Genomic DNA, 25,762 nt, shown 5'->3' on the forward strand with positions numbered 1-25,762 from the left:
GGCCAACTGCCCAGAGAGAGCACAAGATGAGAAAAGTCAATGTACTGCTTCCTCCGCCCATCGCAGTTCCCATGAGCCTCTCTGGGTTTGAGCACCTCCCCACAATGATATGTGCTTAGCTGCATATGTTTCTGTACAAGGCCTAAACACAAGCCATCTACTTTACCTAGTGCTTAATTACAGCAACAGTGACCTGTTCCAATGTTGGAGAAAAACCAGTGGTGTTACACTCGCTGAAAGAAAATATGTGGGTTTCTAACATAATACTGTTCCCCTAGAGAGGGATTTTCAAGATAACATTAAATACAATTTTCACCTTAGAGGCTGACTATAGCACCTAACCCCCTCCTAAGATACAACTCCACTGCTGTACCGTACACTTTTCTGCTACAACCATGTATTATAACTTTTGTGACATTAAAACAACAGAAAATAGTTCAATATTTTTGTATCTCTAATATACATCTTTAAAAAAAATCTTGATATACATACCTGCTTACCAGTGAAACCCTGGCAAATAATCTTCGTATTTTTATCAACATAGAGATGCTTCCTGGAAGCTGTATAGGAGCAATGCCGAATTCCATTCTGTTGCACTGAAAAGTAAAGAAAATACGACACATTATAATTTTTTGAAACTTTTGGACTATGAATTTAACCTGGTGACAAAAAAAAAAAAAAATCCTCTAATTCAGGAGCTATCTTGTGATAATGGTAACTTTAAATGTCACTTTTTAAATAAGACAAATACAAAAACTGATTAAAGAAACAAACAAAAAAAGACACTGTTCTATTTTCCAGAATCCCCTTTTTACTGAGAACCACAATCTTGTAGCTTTTTCTGAATTGAGAAAGAAAAAGTTAAGTTTATAATTTTTATTCCTCAGAAGAAACCAGGGGCTCACATAAATAGCCCTAATTAAATCCAGGAACTAAAAACTAGGTCTCACTCTTACTAATAATGTTTACTAAACAGCCACATGCTTTCCCCATTTGACCCAACGTTTTTAAGCCCAACGTCTATAAATAAAGGAGAAGCTGAGAGGTAAACTTTGTCAGAACCACTAAGAACCATTCTACAACTCATTCCCCAGGAATAATATTAACATCAAATGTTAACTCACAGAATAAAACTTCTCTAAAATATAATTCAAAATTACTTAATTTGGCCTCTTCTGATGTAAGATTTAAGACCTCACATATACAAGAAATAGGTAACATAAAATAGGAAAAGTATATGGGGAGAAACATGTAAAAAAAATCTAAGTTATTTTCAGCAACCTAACTCAGTAAAAACTGAGACATCTAAGTGGCTCCTAAAGCCAGCTCCCCATGTTTCAAAAATCAGTAGAAAGCAGAGCACAGATGATTTACTTTGGGCTACCTTCTAAACCCCCATTAGAACCCCAACCTGCTACATCTGTGGCCCATTCCTAGCCGTCTCGAAGTGCCAGCACCTACCACTAAGGTAGCCCATGAAAGCTAGGCCCAGAAAAGAACATCTCATCACAAATTTATCCAGGGTCCACTCAACACTTTCTGTCTCGAATCACAGCTCACACCCTCCTAAATCCTCAGACCTCAGGTTCCATATCTGATCTGCTTCTGGCCCTTTGAACACTCTTTGATTCATCTTCAACTCACGTACTGACCTCAGCTTCCGCCAACTTTGCATTTTGGAGTTCCCTGTACCTCTAGGGAAGAGACGGGCCCAAAATCCACCCTGACCGACCAGGAGAGAAGTATCCTGTGTGCACAAGTTCAGCTGTGTCCTTGGACTAGACTATGCTGAACAAGGGGGCTAACGGAGCACTTGAGGGTTAAGTCCTGGCTCACTGAGCACGGCTGAGCACCTGAACCTGGGCCAGTGAACAGTAACTGTGACCTGAGAGCCCACCCTAGCCAGTGTTTGCCCTTGGCTCCCAGTTCTCCCAGCTGGAGACACAGGCCACAATACTTGTGGAAGAGCTTGCCTCCCCTCTGCTATTCCTGGCAGAACCTGCTCCACAGTCCCTCCCATTCCTGGAATATTCAATAAACAGTCCACCTATCAGGAGTTTCTTGACTGTAAAGTACAAGATGTGATTACAAGGACAAATAAGATCAGGATATCTGGAGCCCATACTTGATAAAAGGAAATACCTGCCTTTTGAAGGTAAAGTTTAGTCATCCACAAGTACTCTTATACTCTACCTTAACAAAGGAGACACTGGACAGTGTACTTCTGTCACCCTGAGAAAGGACAGGTATGCCTACATTCGTAAAGCATGGCCTCAATACCAGAACAATTCTGATAGCTACCCTCTCCTACTGTCTCCTACTCCAAACCTCCTAGATCAACTCTACGGAGCTCAAGATTTCACAGCACCAGATCTCTGGTGCTCATAAAAAATACATCCGCAAGTATGATGTATAGCAGCTCACCTTCCAGACGGCCTCCTAGCCCTCTGGTGTTGCCTTGCCATTCTACAGCACCTAGTGAAGTGGATCCTGGGAGGTCTCTCATGCATATGTGTGTGCATGTGCTCTTCCCATCTTCTGTATGAGCCCAGACTCATACAGAGCTAGGCTTCAGATAAGCTGGAACTAATACACTATCATCCCCTTTGAGCCAACCCCAAAATACATGTTCAAAAATAAGGAAATGAAATTCCTGACCACATTCCGTCCCAACAAGAAACCTGAACGATGCCAGACAAGGTATCAACTGGTACTGAAGTGAGAGGATGCTAGAATAATCAAGCACTTACAAAACCCAGAGGAATACCTCGCGGTGGCCAGCAAACCACAGTGTTCCCAATCACCACAAATGCTTTTTTAATTCCAGAAACCAGAAGATGAATCTGCCGCATCTCTGGCCCTTTACACCATGTACACTCTCCCAGCTGCCATGGCTGTGAGGACCTGAGACGCCCACCTCATGTCCAGGCCACCATGACACAGCTAACAACTGGTGGCTCTATTTTAGGTAATACTGTTATTGAATCGATGATAAGCCTTACCATGGGTGACACCCAAGAATCAAGGAAATCCTTTCTCTTTTGCCATTTGCTTGCATTCAGAAGGAAATAATACAAAATATGCTTACATTCCAAATAAAACTCACCAAATTTTAAGTCACTTATGTCATTTTCTTCATTCTCCACCACAGATAATCCAAGCCCAGAATCACAGGTTGGAGGCTCCCCCACGAAAGCAGCTTCTCCTCATCCTCACCTCTGCACCTCTTCACCTTCCCTCCCACAATCCCACCACTCTCTACTCTGGGCTGGTAAAGAGTTCAAACTACCAGCTGCTGTAAACATTCAATCTGTCAGACTGGTCATTTTCTTTCCCTACTTGATTTCTTCTCCATCCAAATTATCAATCAAATGCCTTAAGTAATAATCATTTTCTTAAAAGCCTACTCTACTTCTGCTGAAGAATATAAAGTGGTTTAAGTACACATCTTCAATTGTCTGTCCACTGCTTAAGGAGGTCCAATCACATTCTGGTTTATAAATACAAACCTGATCTCTATGACAAAACCACCAAAGAACTAGAGCAAGCTATTTCCTAAAAATAAATCTTGAACCCGGGGCATATGTTAGTGGCCAAACCATCGTACAAATATTTCTCACCTTTCAATTAGAGAGTCAGTGTACTTAATCTGAGAATTTCACTTGCATTAACTCATGTAAGTTCGCGTTTAAATAAAACACTGTATGGGGAGGAATCTTTAAATCTTCACATGACATTCATGACTCTGCAGGGGATCTGAGATTAAGAAGAATGGAAACTGTGAACACTCTCAGGTGGTGTCTAATAATACACAGCACACCTGCATGCTGAAGGCTGCACACACTTTGTTACTTCCTTCACTGCAATATTTCTAAGCAAACATTTCAGGCTAAGTTTCTTTCAAGATTTTTTTAAGTCTCATCTAAATACTTTCAGAACTTCTAACTATAAATTCCACGAGTGTAAGGACCATGTCTTATACACTTTGGTGTCTCCCATGGCAATATGGTACAACATTTTATGAAGCAGGTGCACAGGAAATGGTTGACTGAATTTCAGGACAAGAGATAGGATCTATGAGAAGAAACAGATAGAACTAAATATCAGAAGTCCCTCTCTTTTTGTGTGAACTGGAAAAATGTCAATCCTGACCTCCCATTACCAGGAAAGAGGGGAACAAAACATACACTGATTTTTGTACATGCGAAGATCATTGGTTTCCCAAAACTTTGTATAAAAGAGTCCAGCCCTAAATGCTACCAGCAACCCTCAAAGCTGTATCAATCTAGTACAAACCCCATGCTAACCTTGCTTTTTTTTAACAAATGAAATCCAGGATGCAGTAATGTAATACAAATGGGTTATTTTGCTACAGAAGAAAAGAAAGAACCTAGAGCAAAGCATAGCAGAGGCAGAGTTAAAGGCAGTGACAGACCAGGAGAGTGACAGACCAGGTTTCATAACATGTAACAAGCAAGGAGGATAACCTTAGCAACCTGAGCAACACCAGGGGCCAACAGGACGGAGGGTACCAAAGCCGAACAGAAAAACAGACAAAGGCCATAAACAGGAAACACAACTGGGCACAGACAAATGGTAAATCAACATATGAGGTGATATCTGACTTTAATATTTAAAAAATGAGTATTTTTAATTAAATATAAGGGCAGCAGGAAGGCCTGAAGTTGGCCACCAGGCAGAATTTCCCAGTGGTGACGGCCTTCGGCCATCTCCAGGGAATGTGGTGGAGTTGCCTTCTCTCCAGGTTCTTAGAAACAGGCCAGCCTAACCTTGGCAATGCATCCCAGGAGCAACTGAAAGCACAGCCCAGGAACCAGAGAGGCCTGGGCTTGAGTTTATGGGGCCAGTCTTTTGATCTCCTGGGCTCAGTCTTCCTTTCCATAGGTGGAATCACAGCTGCTCACGAGGAGACTGTGACACTTATATGAGATGACGTCTATAAACTGGGTAGCAAAGTGCCTGGTACACCCTAAATTGGGTTCACATCCTATGTAAGCACAAAAAATCATTTCCTAAAAAGCGAGAACATACGATTCGTATTTTAAAATCAAATAAGTCCAGTCAGAAGTGTTTTATATGTCCTCAAGCATATCCTACATAGGTTTATGTGTAAATCTACTAATCCATGTCTTCATATAACGTATAGTAGGCACACATATACTAGTAAATTTTTACCATCTGAAACATTTTTAAAGGTGCAGCCTCACTGTAAAAATGGGGATAATAATAAAATTATGTACCTCATTGGCAGTACAAGAATTAGATGAGTGAATAATATACAGAGCATGCAGAATAATAACTAGGGTAGGGCAAGTGTGATTTCACTATTAGCTACTTATTACTCACAGAGAATGAAAAGACCAAACTGCTTTGAGATGTCACTGTGCTGGGCTGTCTGCCAGGCACAAGGGGCTCATGGGTAAATGAGACAGACCGGGGCCTGCAGGAAGCTTCCTATCCTGTAAGACAGCTAAACAGTAAACAAAGAAACACGAAACCACACAAGTGCCGACTGGAATAAAGGCTATGAAGTAAAGGGACTGAGTAATCTGAGAGAGAAATGTGTATCAGTCAGCCACATGCAGAGTCCTCTCCCCGGCAGAGCGACCACATCACTTACAAGATGGCTGCGGGTGCATGCAAGCTGTGGCCAGAAAACACCCGTCCAGATGGGACTCAAACCACGGATGGTGTTGTGTGAGCAGTAACGGTGCCCTAACCAGTAACCTGAGACTGTTCATAAAAATACTCCTCCTCCTCCAACTCCCCTCTCAAACTATGTCCTGGTTACTCATTTATTCCTGCGTGTATTTCTGATTTAAACAAATGTATACTTAGTAATCATACGCGCTATGCATATATAATATGCAGGCTATTGGGGTCCTACCCACAGGACCTTAAAGGACAGCAGAGCAGCTCAACAGCCACTCACTTCCAAACCCCAAACAATCCACCATTCAGATGCAAAATTAAACACTCATTTAGCATTTACTTACAAATGAAGTGTAATGGGCTCTAAGTTCCATATTTCATCAAATCTAAAACACCACTGATTTTAAGAAGCACTATTAAGCACTAGTATGAAAAAAATGCTGCCAATTTACTGTAAGATACCATCAATTATAAGACAAATCCCAATTTTAGAAATGTTATAACTTAAAAAAAAAAAAATGTGGGTCTGTGGCAACAAAATGCCTGTCCTTTGGTGAAATGAAATTCTTCCCCTATATTTACAGAAATTATTTTTAACATCCCCAATTAAATTTTTATGGAAAAAGAAGTTTGAGGTCAGAAAACCAAGTCATTTTCTCATGGCTACATTGATACATTTAGATCAAGGCCATTATGTATTTCTGAAATAAAGATTTGGTTTTTAAATTCAAGGACAGGAGATACTAGGTATCAGAAACATCACTGTTGAGGGTCCCCTTTCCCAAACTACACTTCTAAATGTCTTCCAGATTCCAAAAACAGACCTACACAACTTGGCAGATACATGGAAAAGGCAGGTGACACCTTTGAGCAGAGAAGAAACCTTCTCAACAAACCAGTGAGGTTGCCAAAGAAAAAGAAAAATCAGAGCTTCTAAAAAGGAGGCTCAATGAATCACCCTGCATGTATTTAGTAGAAAGGACCCTGCAGAGTCAGAAGACCTGCGCTCTAGTACCCATTCTCATATTGGCTAGGAAACTTCTGGGGCTTATTTCCACTTTTGCCAGACAAAGGTATGGGACCAGCTGGGCTGTAAGGTTCACTCTTTGGCATCAAAACATCTTAATTCTGAAGTTCGAAAATACTGACTCTTGAAGAGACATTTTTCCAAAACAATACATACAGATGGCCAACAGGTACATGAAGAGGTGCTCAACATCACTGACCATCAGGGAATCACAAACCAAAATCACAATGAGATTTCACCTCACACCTGTTAGAATGGCAATTATCAAAAAGACAAGAAACAAAAAGCATTGGTGAGGATTTGGAGACAGGGAACACTCGTGTGCCTTTAGTAGGAATGTTACTGGTGCAGACACTATGGAAAACAGTATTGAGGTTCCTCAAAATAAAACTGTCATATGATCCAGCAATTTCACCTCCAAGTATTCATCTGAAGAAAACAAAAACTCTAGCTTGAAAAGAAGCCCCATGTTCACTGCAGCACTATTTACAATTGCCAAGATATGGAAACAACCTAAATGTCCATCGATAGAAGAATGGATAAAGAAAACGTGGTATATTTATTAATATGCACACACAGACACACAATATGGAATATTATTCAGCCATAAAAAAGAAAATCTTGCCATTTGTGACAACACACAAGGACCTTGGGGGCCTTACACAAAGTAAAATAAATCAGACAAAGACAAATACCTTATGATTCACTTATATGTGGAATCTAAAAAAACAACAAACAAACAAAAAAACAGAAAAAACACAAAACCTGAGCTCATAGGTAAAGAAAACGGATAGGTGGTTGCCAGAGTTGGGGGGAGAGGGCAAGTGGGTGAAGGGTGTCAAAAGGTACAAACTTCCCCAAGTAAGTCATGAGGATGTAATGTACAGCATAGTGACTACAGACTATTGCACACTTGAAAGTAGCTAAAAGAGAGCTGATCTTAAAAGTTCTCACCACAAGAAACAAAAATGTGTAATTATGTGTGGTGATAGATACATATCACAATATATACAAATATCAAAATATTGGGTTGTACACCTAAAAGTAATATAATGTTTCATGTCAATTATACATCAATATAAATAAAAAATACTAGCTCTTGTTCCCTGTTTATTCTCAAAGATCCAACTTACAGGAACTACTGGCTTATATTTAAAACAACCTTGCACTACCATACACTTCTTCAAAATTTTCACTATTTCAATTTCAAAGATGCTTACAAAATCCTTAAGCTTTCTCATGGGAGAAATCTTTCTTACTTTTCATTTTATTTTCTCTCCCCACTTCAACTCGGTTCTTTCTCTTTTTGCCTAAGAACTGTTTTTTTTGGCTCAGGAATTTCTATTGATAAATAGTCTAGCCTGCCCCCAACAGGTCTCTGGAAGTCATCTACAAGTGTTTGGGGTTTTTTACTAATTCAAATGAACATTGCAACACTTAAGACCTTCAGCACAAAATGTACCATCAATTAAAACTTAATAAAGAGGACAAAACTCCCTAGCAACTCTAGTTCTATTACTAACCTCAGAGCCTAAATAATTTGTGACTGCCTTTAAAAAAAGTTTGCAAGGTGATATTGTCGTGGCTGCAGTTTTTCTAGTGCGAGTGGAAATGGGCTTAGAAATGTGGCATGGGAAAAAGATCTGGGATGTTTAGAGGTTTTTAAACATTAACCCTGTAGTTTGTAACCTCTCTAATATAAGAGGTACCTTGGTTTAGATCTCAGACCCTTAGTGACAGAGCAATCACATGAGTAGGATAATTCAAGGCCACTCCAGCAACAGAAGCTAAACTAGATGACCTCTGTAGGCCTCAGGATCCTGAGAGTCTAGGAATAAAGAAGTTCCAGTTCTCTGAAAATAGGATTGCTAAGTATTGTTAAGGGTGGATTCAAGATTCTGATCTTTTAGATACTCCTTTCTTCTCTAGACCCTGTTCCTAAGACAGCAGACCTATCTGAGGCAAGGATTTTTCAGAAACGCGGACAAGCAAGACTCCAGAAGAAAAAGATGTGGGTATAACTAATCCCTTTTATCCTTCTGCCTACAACACCCTCACTTATCCTTTAAATTACATAATAAAAATCTCCAATGGAACATGTATATGTATGGCTGAGTCCTTTTGCTGGGCACCTGAAACTATCACAACATTGTTAATCGGCTATACTCCAATACAAAATAAAAAGTTAAAAAAAAAAAGTCTCCAGAAAACTTTCCCAAATAAACCCAACTTCTTCCTACTTGCTAAGGTTTGTCCTCAAGTGATCTGGTAACTAAGTGTAGCTATAGAGTGTACAGTTATCTTCGTAAACTTTTAAAATGTAATCTTCTCAAGAAATGAACTGTCTCATCTAATATTCAGTACCAGCAGTAGAAATACGAGCAAAGTGGAAGAAAGGGAGAGAGAGGAAAACTAACTTCAGTTGAGTGTCTATTAACATCCCAGGTGCTTTACCTTTATATAAATTGTTTCACTTATTTTGCATGGTGAAACCAGATCATCCTGTACTTCATCATTTCTAGGATGCAACAGATAGCCAATGGCGTGTCATAATTTTAATTAGCAATCATTTCCCACTTTTAGTGGTAAACAAAACAACAGTGCATCTTACAAGTGATGGTGTCTCTGATTCATTACAACGTGGTACTGTTTTCATGGGATGTGAAACAGAAATTAAGAAGTAGATTTGGAAACATCCCCCAGAGTTATTACACAGACTGTACGGGGCTAGCCAGACTTCAAATCCTGATGTGGCTGATTCCAAAGTCTTCTCCTATACAACATATCTATAAAACACAGAGACTTTGAACATAGCAAGAATTTTCAACAGTCAGCGTTACTAGCAATCTTGGGTGTTAAGTTTTCGGGAACTGAAGAAATCACACCTCCTGGTGGAGACATTGCAAATAAGTTGGTTAAGGTCCCAGCGAACCCTAAGCTTCTAGGAGTTTTCTGGGTTGTGCTAACTCCAGGTGCAGAACGCACCCTTCTGCAGATTCACCCTACAATCTACGGAAAGGACAATTAAAACGGTAGGACCGTCCTGTGCAAAGTTCAGCCTGACCCTCCAAATTCCTACTGATATCCTCTCCCTACCTCTCAACCCACTCACCCTCCTAGCTGAGTTCATCCTGGACCACCTCACCTCTCACTCTCTGAAAAAGCCTATCTAGATGCCGCCCCCATCTAAATGCCGCCCCCATCCCGATGCCGCCCCCATCCCGCCACTCATCCCCGCGGGATCGAGGGCGTGCCCCCCAGGTCTGCAGGGCTCCCAGACCCGAATCCTGGCTCAGCCACTCTACGTCCCCACCCGCCAGCGGCCTAAGACAGGCCCCCACCCCAATGTCCAGCAAAGTTCCCTCCACCCCAGAGGATCCCCGTCTTGCGGCCCCAGCCGAGGTCCTGCCCCGGAGGGCCCGGCCGCGGCCTGGACCGGCGCACCGGGCCCGGCGGCGCCGGGAACTCTCGGAGGCTTGGAGGAGAGAGCCCCCGCCGGACTCACAGAGGAAGGCGCGGGACAGGAGGCGGGCGGCGGCGAGGCCACTGCTGCCAGAGGCCATGGTCGCAGCGGCAGGGGCAGCAGCGACGGCTGCGGTCATCCGCCAATGACACTCGCAGGCCCCCGGGGCACCTGGCCGCGGCCGAGGCCCGAGGAGGAAGCGGGTGGCCAAAGCGTTCGCCGGAATGAATGTCCCTCCGCAGGGGCCTCGTCACCCAACATTGCGTCTCGCAGGTGGAGAAGAAAAAGGGCATCTTAACGCAGAAGTGGACAATAGTTCGTTTCTTCCCCGGAAATGCGGGTTTGATTCAACATTAATAACAACGGCAGCTCAGGGGAAACCCCACTGAGGCCGGTCGGCGCAGGGCATGGTGGGAATTGTAGTTCGAGGGCCGCCACTTGTTGGTAACTTAAATGGGGGCCTGCGGGACAGAAAGCGAAGGAAGAAAGGGGGAGTCATACCCAGGGAATGGGATGTCAAAAGGAGTGAGGAAACAGTGAGGGGAGGTGCAAAGAGCAGTGCAGAACTTTCCAAGGCCCTTCCAAGGCCAAGGTGCAGACCTTCCTTCGTTTCCCCATCTGCCATATGGAGACGATGATACTCCTCGCCGCCTACCCTTGGAGGACCGGGAGGAATTACCGAAGGGAACCGTGAATCTGAACTCGTGCAGTGAAGATGAGGATGTGACGAGAAAGACCAAAAGCTACTTTCCTGGCACCTGACTTCTTGTAACATGGGTCTTTTGGTGAAACAAGCTGTCCCGCGGCTTTCGGGTAGCACTAAGTGAATGAGTGCCTTTTTCCCTGGAGCTCCTGGAGGACTGAAGTTATAGGTCGAATGTGACCGCTTCTTGTTTGGAGAAAGCGTTCACTCCCTCTGAGAGCTTTAGAAGGAACCTCCGAGAGTCCTAGAGTCGAAGGGTTCACAAGAGATAAAGTAATCCACCTCCCTGCCTCCAACGTGCTTCTGAGAGTCATCATCGTTACCATCAATGAAATTACGATCCTAACTCACTTTAGCCGTTATAATTTACACGGAGATATGTGGTGTAGGAGTGGGATTACCCGGGGAGATTGCCCGGTATTTCCTCTGTGACCCAGATATTGCCAATCCCCGCTTGGACTTGACTGCACACAAAATCCCTCCCTCTTCTACGGGATCAGGTCCTTGCTATCATTTAAATGCTACTGGTGGTTTTCAAATAGGTCCAGTATGAAAACTTATTTTAAATAGCAAGGTTCTTCTGAGCTTTCACATAATAATAGTTATATTTTTAGTTTCATTTGATTGATTCAATGCATGATGACAAAAGTATATAATTTTGGCATGATTTTAATTAATTTTTACTTCCACAAGTTCTGGGATTTTAGTTTGTTTTATGTAGCACCTAGAACAATGCTTGGCACAAAGAGAGAACTCAGTTATTGAAGTGAACTGAATTGACATATAAGAGAAATACCATATACATTATTTTTTTTTAAGATTTATTTATTTTTTATTTTTTTTATTTTTGGCTGCATTGGGTCTTCATTGCTGTGCAGGGACGGGCTTTCTCTAGTTGTGGTGAGTAGGGGCTACTCTTTGTTGCGGTGCACAGGCTTCTCATTCAAGTGGCTTCTCTTGTCGCACAGGCTATAGGCACGTGGGCTTCAGTAGCTGTGGCATGTGGGCTCAGTAGTTGTGGCGCATGGGCCTAGTTGCTCCATGGCATGTGGGATCTTCCCAGACCAGGGCTCGAACCTGTTTCCCCTGCATTGGCAGGCAGATTCTTAACCACTGCACCACCAGTGAAGTCCCCCATGTGCATTATTTGTTGAACCTACACACAATGTTTGATGGACCTAAAGATATTTCAATCCCTCATAATAACTACACCTCCACCCCAATTCCATAGCTCACTAGCAGGAGAGTATTGCACTAGACACAAACTATACCATTTATCTTTGTATTGTCAACTACAATTGGCACTTGTCATCTACCTCTATGGAGATTAAATCATGTATTGTTGCAGCTGTTGACTGTCAGTGCAACCCTGAAAGGTGCTCAGGGTGGAGAGCTGAAATGAGGCACTCTGTGCTCTGGGAGAAACTGGCAGAACAGGTCTTTAGATAGTCAGATATTTTCAGGAGCCAACTTTATGAGCCTAATTCTTGTATCTCCTCATAGCTAGAAAAACACTAAAATCTTTCATGGTGACGACTGCTCCTCATGACTAGCAGAAACCTTCTGTAAACAATATGTGCTTGATTGTATGTTTTTCCCTTTCACCGAAACCACAAATATACTGATCCTCCTCCCTGCCTCTTTGGAACAGTTTCTCAGAACTATCTAGGATCCTGTCTCCCAGGCTGCAGGCCTCATTTTGCCCCAATAAAACTTAACTCATAACTCTCACATTGTGCATTTTTTTTTAAGTTGACCATATGTAGATTGATTTTGGAATCAGACAGATCTGGATTCAAATTCCAGCTCTGCCACTGGCTATGTGACCTCTGGGTCTCAGTATTTCTACCTGACATGGGGACGAAACTCTCTAACTCATAATAGGATTATGACCAGTTAATGCATTAATATGTAAAGTTTTTAGTACATTGTAAGCATTCAGTAAATAGTAGTTACTATCATTAAAGATAAGAACTTTCTTCTTCACATGGCAGGATGATATTTTGAAGTCTTTACTGATATGAGTAACCAGATATGGAATAGGATATTTCCATAAGGACCTCCATATTCTGTGGAAAGGAGTCTAGGAGCTGCCTCTCTCCAGATTTCGATAAGAGGTGCCCAGACATGTCTTTGGATTCTCACTCTGACTCCTTGGCAGCTCTAGTAAGCAAATGAGGGACTTCTGAGTCTTGAGTTGCTAGTTTAAAATTCTTTTTTTCCCACTCCCAGACAAGTTGGTTCAAAAGGGCTCCTAACAAAACAAAACAAAACAAAAGACATTAATTCCCAGGCTAACTCCCTGCAGAAATTTTTGAGCCCACATTAGTTCCCTAGAATAGATCTGGTCAAAGAATGCTCAGGAAAACTTGAATTTGGATGGCAGACCTAACCTAGAGATTAATGCCTGCTTCTTGCCTGGAGAACTCTAAGCAGGAAGCTGATGGAGCAGCCTTCATTGACAGGCAGGGCAGTATTTGATGTGGCAAGACGTATAATATTCCCGTGACTGAAATGGATGCTAGGAAAGAAAGCTAAGCTTCCCCCTAAGAGGATCCTCTTCTGGTGCAGGGAAGTCTAGAATAAAAGACCATGGAAGACCCTACCCCCACCGTACCCCACTCCCCCATCACCAGGAGCAGGAGGCGGCAGAGAGAGTTACAGGAGGTCAGCCAAAGAGCACACAACACACATCAGGATACTGTGCAGATGGAGTTCCCTAGTCAGGGAAGGAGGAAAGGAACTACTGAGAAATCCACAAAGAGCCGGAAACCCAGAGCATGTGGACCATCAGGATAGAACCACAAATAGAGCCATCAAAGAGATTTTATCCAAACCTCACCCCACCCCTGCAGACCACAAGCAGGGGAGTGAAGGGGAAGAGGAGTGAAAAAAGAAGAAAAGAGACCTTAGTCCTTCTAGCTGTAGATTGGGGAGCCAGAGATCATGTAAGGGGAGAAGGAGCTTTGAATTAGTTATACTATTGAAGTTTAAAACTAGCCTGAATGGGACTTACCATTATTAATTTTTAAAATAGGTTATTTATTCCCATGGGCCAAAATTCAAACATACAAAAAATTTATATAGCGATAAATCTTCCTTCCACCTGTCCCCCCACCAGCCAGTTCTTATATCCTCACATGGCAGAAAGAAGGTGAGAGAGCTCTCTGGGGCCCCCTCTAATGGCACTAATCCCATTCATGAGGGTATCATCCTCATGACCTAATTATTTCCCAAAGGCCCCACCTCCTAATATCATCACATTGGAATTTAGGGTTTCAACATATGAATTTTGGGGAGACACAAACATTCAAAACATTGTGTCTAGGCTCAGTTCTGCCAACTTCTTTCTGGGAAAAAGGAAGAAAAAAAAAACTACCTTCTAAAGGGAAAAATAGCTGCTTTATCCCTAGTTATAAATGTACACTTAGAGAGAACTGTATTGTAGCCAAGAGAGGCTAGAGGCCCCTGGGGCTGATGAGCCAGCCTAACTCCTCAGGCCCCATTGTGGGTATCACTAATCCCTTCATAAAACACTGTCGAGAATACGGAGCGCATATCCTTGGACTTTATTATGGGAGATGACACAACACAAATCAGAAACACTAACCTCCGACAAAGCTTCATCTTTTGGAAAATTGGGAGAAGGGCTGGAGATTATTTTTATCTCAAGTACAGCTTCAGAAGGGGACAGAATCACACAACACAATTTAGAGAAAGAACCAGCTGACATCACTGGCTGATGTGCGCAGAGGCAGACTCTTTCCCCTCTCTCCTTACAGGGACCGGCACTGCTAGCTCTGCTGCCTTTGCCTAAGGATAAGGACAAAGAACTTTCTGATATGCACTTACAGCACCCTCCTCAAAGCTGGTTACAGTTCTTTGAAGGGTTACAGCACCTCTGAAGAGGAGGTTTCATCTGCATTGTACCTTTACAGAAGTGTCAAGAGCTTTGACATCTCCTTTAGAAGAAGTGATTTCTAAATATAATTTCTTTTCCCCATACTCAAGCCCTGTTGCAGATTTCATCACCTAGGAAGGTGACTCTGAGTACCCTGGGCAAGAGTACTCCGGGACCAACTCTTGTTGAAGGTGAGGGAAGAGAGCAAGATTGGGCAGAGAGGAAAGGTCCAGCTGCAGTGCAAGCCCAATGCCAGTCTGGGCCAGTGCCCTTCAGAACTGCCCTGAACAGGACAAGATGGTCAGGCCTCCATACCCACCACATGCGTCATCACCGTGTGTGAGCAGCCCTGGGAGGGGCGTGATCATGGATCCAGGAAATCCCTGAAAGGATGGTGGTGGCCGGGGAGAGGGCTGAAGACGCTCTACCAACAGCACTCCTCGTAGGAGGGGATCAGGTTGGTCTTCCATAAATGGGCATCTGGGTGGCCCATCAGCAAAACCATAAAGAAGGCAGCTTGGTTTGGGTGTCCCTCCTTTGCCCACGCTGTGACCCTCTTCTTCTGAAGGCGGACTCCTTTCCTTTTCTTGAGATAGCCAGCATTCTCCTGGACTGTCCAGTGCAGGGCCAGCCATTCTCTCACAAGGTTTCTCATCACCTTGAGAAATAGGGCAATGTGTCTCCTAGGGATTAGGTACACTAGGACTATGGCCTATTTAATAGATAGTCCCTCCCAAATTACATGTTCGCATTTTAACAAAGATTGCCAATGTCTTCACACAAATGAGTGATTCACATTGAGAATTTCTGGAAGTACAGGTAGGAAAGCTGTTTTTTCACCCCTCTCTGATCCTTCTAGGATAACTTTCCTTCTTCATCAAGAAAACATCCTTAAATGTTTTCTCTTTCTCCGTATGTATGTATATCTGTGTGTGCATGTATATGTATGTGTGTGTGTGTGTGTGTGTGTGTACATGTGTGTCTGTGTTTACTTTTTTATTTTTTGTAGTATATGAAAATCCAAGACACCAGGAAAGAGCAAGTTTCCTTGAGAGTCTAGGATGTAGCTCAAGACATTGTAGCATTGTATCCTGCTCTGCAGCCTAGTGGACTGGCAAAGAAGAGCCACCAAGAACCAGCACTGAAAGGAGAGAAAAGCAGGGCCCTCAGGCCTTGAAGAGGAAAGAAGAGAGTTCTTGGGAAGCTGGTTATAGCCTGAGAAAGGACCCCAGGAGGAGGAGAATGGCCCATGTTCTTGGAAGACAAAGGACTCCACAGAAAACAACTCCAAAGGCTACCAGGTCATGGAGGCTCTGACTCAGGCCCATCCCTCACCTGTGTGCAGCATTTTCAGAGCCTTTTTCACTGAGGCTTTATGTTTCTGTGAAATAAATGAGTGTTGGGCTTTGAAGAATGATATCACCTGACAGGAGTTGAAAGGCTCTGCGTGGACTGGAGAGGATGCACACCCTTCCAATTCCATTCTGAAACTTTGTCTAACATGCCCACCAGATTGTTATTTCATTCTCTAGACGGGTGAACCTATATTTAGCTTTGCTTGATGTTTCATACAAAGGTAATATACTTGTTCATTATATTGGGTTGGCAAAAAAGTTCCGAATGAAGTTTTTGGCCAACCCCATACATTTTACAGATAATTTCTACTTTAGGATTTATTCTTTTCAGTCTCCTCCAAATATCCTCCAAGGTTGACACATTACTTTTCTAACCAGAAAGAATAATCAATAGTTTGGGTTTTTATGGATGAAATGATGGGATGAGGACCCAGACTCTGTGACTCTCTATGTTAGCTTATAGACTTTTGTCTGGCAGAGATGCAAGTTGTTTCTATCCAACAGAAAAAGTAACTCCAAAGTTTTGGAAACCACCCCTCTCTGCCAAGTTTTATTGCCTTGCTGGATATTTCCCAGTTTTACGTGTCACTGGAAATCTCTGTGCCTGGGTTTCCTCACTTGTAAATAGGGATAATAATAGTATGGTTTTCGTGTGGATGAAATGAGATACTCCACATAAAACTCTTTTCTTAAAGAGACTAGTAGATAGTAAACACTCTGTAAATGTTACCCATTATTTTCACAGGCTCATTTCACTGAAAAACCTAGAGCATATTCTTCAGACATCACTCAAATAAGTCATGAGGGCTGGTCTCCCTCCAGGCTTACACCCTCACAACTCCAACCAAATCCTTCACTGAGAGAATGTTTGTGTCTTGGTTCCTCTAGCAAGCACATTGGGACTAAGCGATTGGAAAGACTTGCGCACTCTTGTTGGTATAGGTATCAGTGGGGTGGGCAGAGGTGGGCAACAGGCATCCCAGGCAGAGGCAATGCCACGGAAGTGACTCTGTGCCCTGGAATCTGTGTCCTGTTATCACAGCTCAAGGCCCTAAAGTCAAACACAAACCCCGATATCCCTGCTTATTCCTGCTTCATGATTTTAGCCTGTGACTTTCAAATGCTTAATTAATAACAATTGACACGGTATCTTTCTTTAAAAATGATTCTCTGTGAACTTAGCCCAAAGAGAGGCAGGATGAAATAGTAAATAGGAAAGAGACAAGATTTAAATTGAAAAGCAAATGAAAATATCCTCTGCTTGTCCACCCAGTGCAGGTGAAAGGGATACAGCTCACAAACATATAGAACAGACACACAGGGACTTTACCATCAGACAGCCCGGAGCTCAGATCTCTGTTCTAGCTGTTTTCAAAGGATCTCAGGTGATTTCCTGTGCTGTGACATAGGTGGCAATTTCTTTTCCTAAAGAACAGGGAACTCCCCTCCCCCAAAGCACGCGCGCACACACACACACACACACACACACACACACATACACTTTCACAAATTTAATCTCCAGAGAGTATCCCTCTTGCATGGCTTTCACAAGCCATATACTTTTTACATTTATATATAAAATACAGATCATAACACCTACCTCTCAGGGTTGTTATAAGGAATAAAAGGAACAACATACACAAAGTACATTGTACACTTCCTGGCGCATGGAAAGTCCTTGGTCAATGTTAGTTCACCTTCCCTCTGATCTGATTAGTTTATTTTTATGGTGGTATTGGAGCTGATATTTGAGGAATGTGCCTCCAAGTAAAATAGATGGCCAAAAATTTTGGATCTTCCTGAAAGTGAAATAAAGCCAGGCGGGCACTTAATGTATCAATCTATTGAATAGCATCGCCTCAAGTGAGGAGCTGAGAGCAGGTTGTCTTCCCAGAGCCTTAAGCCAGCCTGGGGCTCTGTCCAGCCCAATAGCAGCATCTCAGTCACAACAGGTAGCAACCCCAGATTCACAGCTCTGTTTTCTCCAATGACCACTATTCAGAAGACAGCTCCTCGGGGCAGACTTGAACATCACTTATCAGAGGACTTCCTAGATGGCGCAGTGGTAAAGAATCTGCCTGCCAATGCAGGGGACACGGGTTCAAGCCCTGCCCTGGGAAGATTCCACCAAGGAAAAAAAAAAAAAAAGGAAAATAACATCACTTATCAGGGTCTGGCAGACGTGACTCTGAGTGACGCTCCAGGTTTCACAATTAATTTGTTCCATTGTTAGAGGTAATCAGAATGTTCTGAGCATGATTTCCCGGCTAGAGGGGGCCTGAGAGACCTTCCAAGCCTCCCTGGCTTGCTTTCCTGTGAGGGGGATTCAGGTCCCCAAGAGAAGGCAGTTAAAAACCCAGGCAGTGCTCGCTTCAGCAGCACATATACTAAAATTGGAACGATACAGAGAAGATTAGCATGGCCCCTGCACAAGGATGACACGCAAATTCGTGAAGCATTCCATATTTTTGAGAGAGTAGCATAGACATATATATACTACCAACTGTAAAATAGATAGCCAGTGGTAAGTTGCTGTATAGCAAAGGGAGATCAACTCGATGATGGATGATGCCTTAGAGGACCGGGACGGAGAGTGTGGGAGGGAGTCGCGGGAGGGAGGGGATATGGGGATATGTGTATAAATACAGCTGATTGACTTTGGTGTACCTCAAAAACTGGTACAAGAGTGTAAAGCAATTTTATTCCAATAAAAAAAAAGAAAACAGGCAATCACACAAGTGGGAGATGGCAGTGAGGGCAGCAGTTTTATTTAACTCTAGGTTTTCTTGCATTTTATTTTATTCTGATAATTACACCAAAAACTGGGGAAGCAAAACGCCTCTGTCATCAAAGCCAATACACTAACGAGAAAAATGAAACGCCCTAGGTCATATATTTAGAATAAAACAGATTAAGGATCATCACCCACATCCCTTAACACCTAGGCTCAGCTCTGAGTCAGAGCAACAGTTGGAGCCAATAGGAACCACCGCAGCATTGGCTCAGTGATGCTTCTGCAGGATCCTACCAATCAGAACCTCCCAAGGGAGGCATCTCAAGAATTTGTATTTTTAAAAAGCTCCCCAGCTGATCCTCCTGTAGCCCTAGCATTTGGCAACTCTCTGCTTTTGGCCAGCAGTACTTAGCACTTCCCAATTCAAGCCTTGCTTATCCTCTGAATGCCTGTTACATACATGCCAACCCTGCTAGCAGGTATTGAGAATAACAGAATGTTGCAAAGACACAGTGTTTCACACTATTTACCAACTGGGAAACAATTAGAAATGAGATCAGTCACATTGGGTTGATCTTTATCTATCCACCCTGCCCCCCCACACTGAGAATATACAATCACCTAGCATAACCATGAGAGGATGAGAAAGAAGACAGCAACGTTCTTAGTTTTTGTTGTTATTTTGTTTTTTTTGTTTTTTTAAGAATTATAGATTTACAGGAAATGCAATGATGGTTCATGAGGTGGAGGACACCTTGTTATGTTGAATGATGGTGAAAGTTCTACTTCCCATTTGGCCAACTCTGACACCGCCCAGGAAGAAAGGAGGAAGTGTACCTCATTACTGCTGGGTGGAGGTGGAAGTTCAGCATTCCACATGGCCTCTTCTGATATCCTTGAGGGAGGGCTTTATTACTAATGAGCAGGGATGAACGTGCCAGCTCCCCCACAGGTCTTCTTTGGGAAGGGTGGGCCGGTTCGGGACGGGGGTGCACCTTGAGCAAGGATGGAAGTTTAGGCTACCCACTTGATCTTTGTTGACAGGGATGGAGATGGGGTCATGTTTTTCCCAAGGCGTTGGGCTGGAGTAGGGTGATGTCTTAATCCACTCAGGCTGCTACAAAAGAGTACCACAGACTGGATGGCTTATAAACAAGAGAAATTTATTTCTCACAGTTTTGGAGGCTGGGAAGTCCAAGATCAAGGCACTGGCAGATTCAGTATTTGATGAGAGCCCACTTCCTGGTTCACAGACTGGTGTGTCTTCGTGTTCAAAAATCTTCAATCACTAGAGGATAAATGCTTGTGAGATGCCAAGTTTAAAAAAAAAAAGAGGTTAAAAATGTGGCTTTACCCAATGATATTAATTCTGTGAGATAAGCTGAAAAACATTGTAATGGCTATTAATACTTATCCCTGAAGTCTTCTGTGACTTCATCCCAAACTTCTTTTCTGCCTCATTTCCCATTAGCGATATTAGCTTATCCTATACACATCCTTACACTACTCCTTTCTCAAACATAGCTTAACATTTTCCACAATTCCGTACCTTTGCTTTCATTATAAAATATAAGGATCCCAGTGCCTTGAGGGGCCACCAGTGGGGAATATGACTTAAATGGTGCCAAAATAAATTCAAAGTTTCGGGAAAATATAAAACGTCAAGTCTCCCTCCATCCCATCAAGAACTCCCGAGTCTGCCCCTTTTCAGCTTCACTCACCTCTCAGCCCGCAGACGGCCCGCCAATCTGTGCCTTCCTCCACCCCAAGCTGCCTGCCTTGATGCTGACCTGCTGCCACCTGCATCCAGCTGGGGGAGGGGCGGGAGGGGCGGGAGGGAAAATGCACACTGTGATTGCCCAAGGGCTTAATCTGCTTTTCCTCTTGGGGCTGGAAACAGTCAGGAAGGGGCCTCCAAAGGGAGGTGCCTAGAGCTTGATAAGGAGCTGAATTATCTTGTCTGCTGGTTAATAGCTAACTGGCCTGCCTCTTTTATTACCCGTACAGACTCGGCTATCTTCCAGGTTTGCATGGCTGTTTGCCTTTCCCATGGCAAGAAAGGAGGTGTTTCCTTTTACCGCAAAGGCAGCAGAAGAACAAAAGATGCCAAAGGAAACCTGCTCTACAAAACTATCTGCCGTGTTCCCTGGACTCAGTGGTTAAGGAGGAATTTAATGATTAGCACCAATCGATCCCTTGTTCACCCAACAAATATTGACTCAGGATTGCCTATACGTCCGGACCAGCCTGTGGTGTTGAGGAAACGAGGCTTCCTGATGCTGAGAGGCCTCCAGCTGGGGGCGCCAGAGAACGGCCAGGCCACAGGTCTGACATTAAGCGTCACCCAGTTATTTACTTGTCTTTATTACGGGATCACAATGGACAGAAGAGGTGGTTATGGTCTGGGAGTCAGGAGACCCGGGATTTTGGTCCTGGCAGTGATTAAGACTTTTAAAGGTACAACTAAATTTCCCCATCTGTCAAACGGCAACATGCATTTCTGCCTCTCCTGTTGTCCAGAACTATTTTGAGGATCAAACGTGGGCAATAACAGAATGTGCTCTGTAAATGTCGGTCATGATCATATTGTTTGAATGCCTCAAATTCCAGCACCCAAGCTATAAGTGGCAAGGGCTGGGCTGGAAAATGAATGAATGAGAAAACCCAACCTCTCCCTGACAGCCTGAGAAACTGCACTATTGTTCAGTGCCCCATAGCCACACGGAGTCTGGCTCATATTGTATCCCTGGAGGACAGAAAGTAATTCCTGCAGAACCAATGAGCCATCACCTCCGGTCTTCAGACAAAGGAAACAGAATCCAAGTTTATTTCCTGCATTAAACCCATAGACAACATAGGAAAGATTTGTTGCTAAATCCCAAGCTCTTGCAGACACTCAGCAAATGATAGTAATGATGCTGGCTATGAATTAGGGGCCTTCAGGACCTGCTCTAGATGAAATCCTGCTAGACTTTCACAGACGTGATTTGGATCCACTGAAAGAAGCACCCAGAGGGCAATGGCCCAGTGGCCCCTTTCCCAGGTCAGCAGGAGAAGTAGGTCAGCTGCTGAGTTGCTGACGACACTCTTTGGACCTGGTACCAAGTCCCTCTCTATGAGGAAAGCTGCAAAGAGAGGAAAGTACGTCTCTGGAGACAGACACCCTGCTTTAGGATATCATGACCCCATTGGATATTTGTATGGGTCAAAGCTGTCTTTTTAAAGGGTTCCGTCTCTTGTCTTCTTTGTTAATTGACACATTCTAAAGACTCCAGCCCACTTTCATACTCAGACTCAGAAATATAAATTGGGTACCCTGTTCTTAGACATGAAAAGAAAATTGTCCTAAAAAAATAATTCAGATGATTATATTTAGTTATTTAAATAGTTCTTAAAAGCTCAGTCTGCCTTCCCCAACTAATCATAGCACAAGAGTTACTTTTTATATTTACAAGGTTGACTCTTGATTGACATGGTCAGAGGTCTAACACCAAGGTGTTGGCACAGTTGCACCCCTGCTGAAGATAATGATGGCTTCTAGTCATTTATGACAGTTCTGTTCCCTATCTTCTCAGCCCTCCTTTCAGCTAGATGTAAACTTTGGACCCTATCCTGGCCAATGAGACATAAGGAGAAATCTAATCTTATGTAGAGGCTTCTGGGAGAGCTTTTGCTTTTCTGCTATAAAGAGGCAAATATATCCTTTGACCTTATTCCCTTATTTCTCTCTTGAATGTGGACATGCTGGCTGGGACTGCAACAACCCTATTACCATCATAATGAAATGGCCAAGAGAATCATAGAAATACCAACAACCCTGTTAAACTAAGCCGCTGTTAATTCAGTTCTGTTACTTGCTGTTGAACACAATGCTAATGGATACAGCCTTTTTCCTCTCTGCTGTGTGGAAGGCTAACACTGTTAGTTAATGCGCAGGATTTTTTCTTCTTTTCTTCATCTTTGCTTTGTGCCCAGATATTTGTATTAAAGACCTATTCATTCAGATTTTATTTTGGAGAGGACACCATTGTGAGAAATCAAGAAAAGTTAGTGCGTGTTGGGTCTGCTGAAAGCACTTAATGCTCACTGCAATCTCATGTATTTTTACCTTCATGAGTTGGGCAATCCTTATTTTAAAAAGGGGAAAAGGCTGACTGGGAAACTTTCTGGATATAGAGTATGGATTAAAAAGACAAACGTGTAGAAGAGGCCATGACATTCATGAGGCATACTAGGACAAGTTGGTTTCAAATGACAAAAAAATCTGTTCAAACTGAGGCCTTTTTGAAAAAGTTTCAGAATTTATTGGCTCATGCAACCAAACTTTGGAAAAAACAAAGATAGCTTTAGAGGTAATGGATCTTGGCATGAAAAGCCATGGGGACTCTAGACTGAGTCCATTTCCCATTAGTGCATCTCTATGTGGCCAACTGTGGTCTTCCCTTTACAGAGGAGAAAAGAGCCTTCAGGAGTTCCAGACACATTCTAACAGCACCATGGCCAGAGAGGAAGAGAGGATTCTCCCTCCCAGATCCACTTTTTGAAATCCAAGGGAAAGGCTCTGATCATCCCAACTTGAATTACCTCTCAAGTTCTTTACCCTGTTTGAATGTTCCAGTTTCTGTCTTTAGTGTGAGTCATTCCTTGAATTGTCTAATAATTCTTAGTTGTCTGCTTATTTTTGAGAGAGAGGATCTAAAAACACAGCCAATGTTCATTGCAGCACTATTTACAATAGCCAGGACATGGAAGCAACCTAAAGGTCCATCAACAGATGAATGGATAAAAAAGATGTGGTACATATATACAATGGAATATTACTCAGCTGTAAAAAGCAAGGAAACTGGGACATTTCTAGAGATATGGATGGACTTGGAGACTGTCATACAGAGTGAAGTGTGTCAGAAAGAGAAAAACAAATACTGTATATTAACACATGTATGCGGAATATAGAAAAATGGTACAAATCAACCGGTTTGCAAGGCAGAAATAGAGACACAGATGTAGAGAACAAACATATGGACACCAAGTGGGGAAAGCGGGGAGGGTTGGGGGGGAATGAATTGGGAGATTGGGATACCAAATTGTACGCTCTAAATATATGCAGTTTATTGTATGTTAACTGTATCCCAATAAAAGTTCTAAAAAAATAAAAAAATGAAAAAAATAAAAACACAGCTGGAACTTCTATGCATTCAGATGGAGCTTGTTCACTGAGCACCATGCAAGGTTGATCTGGCTGGACCACTTAGCTGTAGAACCTCCGCTGTCCATACATTCAGATCTTTTCCCCTGGGCTGGTGAGATTCCCCAAAGAAGATTCTCCCAGTTTCCTACACAAAAGGGTCTAACTACCAATGTTTTAAGATGAAGGCGACTAACTTATCTTCATTTGCTCAGGACTGTACTGGTTTTAAAACTTCAAGTCTCCATCCTAGGAACACCTACAGTCCCAGGAAAATTGAGATTGTAGGACACCCTATGCTAGCATTCTGGAAGAATGTCGGTTAACTGTTCAGGAAGTGGTCAGGTCTTCAAACCTGGTCCACCCTCCCCAACCCCAGCAGAAAACTGGAAACTTATACTCTGGAGTGAGTAAAACAGCCTCTAGACTAGATGGACGCTAAGCACATTTGAGGGTGGGTCACCATACTGAGAACAGTGGGATGACTTCAATGTGTGCATACAAGACGGTGAGATCATCTAACCGCTTTTCCCTACTGAGCTTCCAGAATAGCAGCAAAAGGTGTCCTACCATCTGGTACCAGATTCTCATTCCAGAGTCACTGGGGATTCTGTACTGTATATCAGGTTGGAGATTATCTTTCCCCACCATTGCTTAGAATCTATGGTTTTGTGACTTTTTAATCACTTATCACTCATATTTCTGCTTTCCAGAATCCAAATTTTTATAGCTATTGTCTCTTCTCCCATTCTCCTAATTTCTCTGAGTTTATAACTTTAAAAATTCCTCTCTGTAGCGTGTTAGGAAGGAACAAAAGTATTTGAGTATATTCAAAATGCCACATTTGCCTGAGAGTCTGTAAGAATAATCTTTTCAAACATTTTTTATTCAAATATCTCAGCGCCTGGGGCAATCTAAGTTTCAGAACCTCCTGTTGATGTCCACTGTGTGTCACTATCTTCCTACCATTTGAAAACACAATTTCTAGACTTACTGATTTCCAAAACATGTCTTAAGACAGTAAAAAATAGTGACATAGACTATAAAATCTTGAAAGAGGCAAAAATTGACAGCAGTGAGAAATTTCCTAGGAGACAATCTACTGAAGTTAGAATTTTAATTTATCTTGACTTGGTGACCGCTTTTTCTATCTACTACATTATATATATTTACTATAGCAGGGGTCAGCAAACTTATTTTTTAAGGGACCAGATAGTAAATATTTGTGGGTTGAACAGTCTCTGTCACAACTATACAACTCTATTGTTATAGTGCAAAAACAGCTATAGAAAATATGTGAATAAGTGGTCATGGCTGTGTCCCAATAAAGCTTGATTTACAAAAATAGGCAGCAGCCTGGATTTGACCCATAGGGTAGTATTTGCTAACCGCTGCTCTATGCTATAAAGATTCTGATCCCAATTCCAACACGTGGCAGGGGGAGGGGTGGTTCTCATGCCAACATGAAATTCTCAGGCACCAGCTGAGTGTCTACAATTCAACTCAATTCTGACAAAGATTTACCTGGAGGGTTCAGTCCCACAAGACTACGCCCTCTCCCCCACTTTAGGCACTAGGCACATACCCAGTTGGCTATACATTGGAGGTTCCCATGGTCTCTCTGAGCTCAGGGGACCACCAGTGGTCACATGTGAATGACCCAAGACCCTGGGACCATCAGCGTTTATTTGTTTACTGGATATACGTTCTTTATAATATAG

The 25,762-nt window shown here is 42.7% G+C and overlaps 1 protein-coding gene and 1 non-coding gene across 2 annotated transcripts in view; one reads left to right on the top strand and one right to left on the bottom strand.

Moving 5' to 3' along the window:
- Positions 1–10,384, bottom strand: part of SUCLG1 (succinate-CoA ligase GDP/ADP-forming subunit alpha) — a 34,646-nt gene extending 24,262 nt beyond the window's left edge. The window contains exons 1-2 of the mRNA XM_057742213.1: positions 10,206–10,384; positions 493–596 (exon numbers count right to left, since the gene is read on the bottom strand). Coding sequence (XP_057598196.1) covers positions 493–596; positions 10,206–10,302 — 201 coding nt within the window. The 5' untranslated portion in view covers positions 10,303–10,384. The remainder of the gene's footprint in view (positions 1–492; positions 597–10,205) is intronic.
- Positions 10,385–18,485: 8,101 nt separating this feature from the next.
- Positions 18,486–18,592, top strand: LOC130857959 (U6 spliceosomal RNA). The gene has a single exon (XR_009054943.1). It is a non-coding gene; the product is annotated as a U6 spliceosomal RNA (small nuclear RNA).
- Positions 18,593–25,762: the final 7,170 nt, after the last annotated feature.

Source organism: Hippopotamus amphibius, chromosome 7, assembly GCF_030028045.1.
Source record: "Hippopotamus amphibius kiboko isolate mHipAmp2 chromosome 7, mHipAmp2.hap2, whole genome shotgun sequence".
In the NCBI taxonomy this organism is placed as follows: domain Eukaryota; kingdom Metazoa; phylum Chordata; class Mammalia; order Artiodactyla; family Hippopotamidae; genus Hippopotamus; species Hippopotamus amphibius.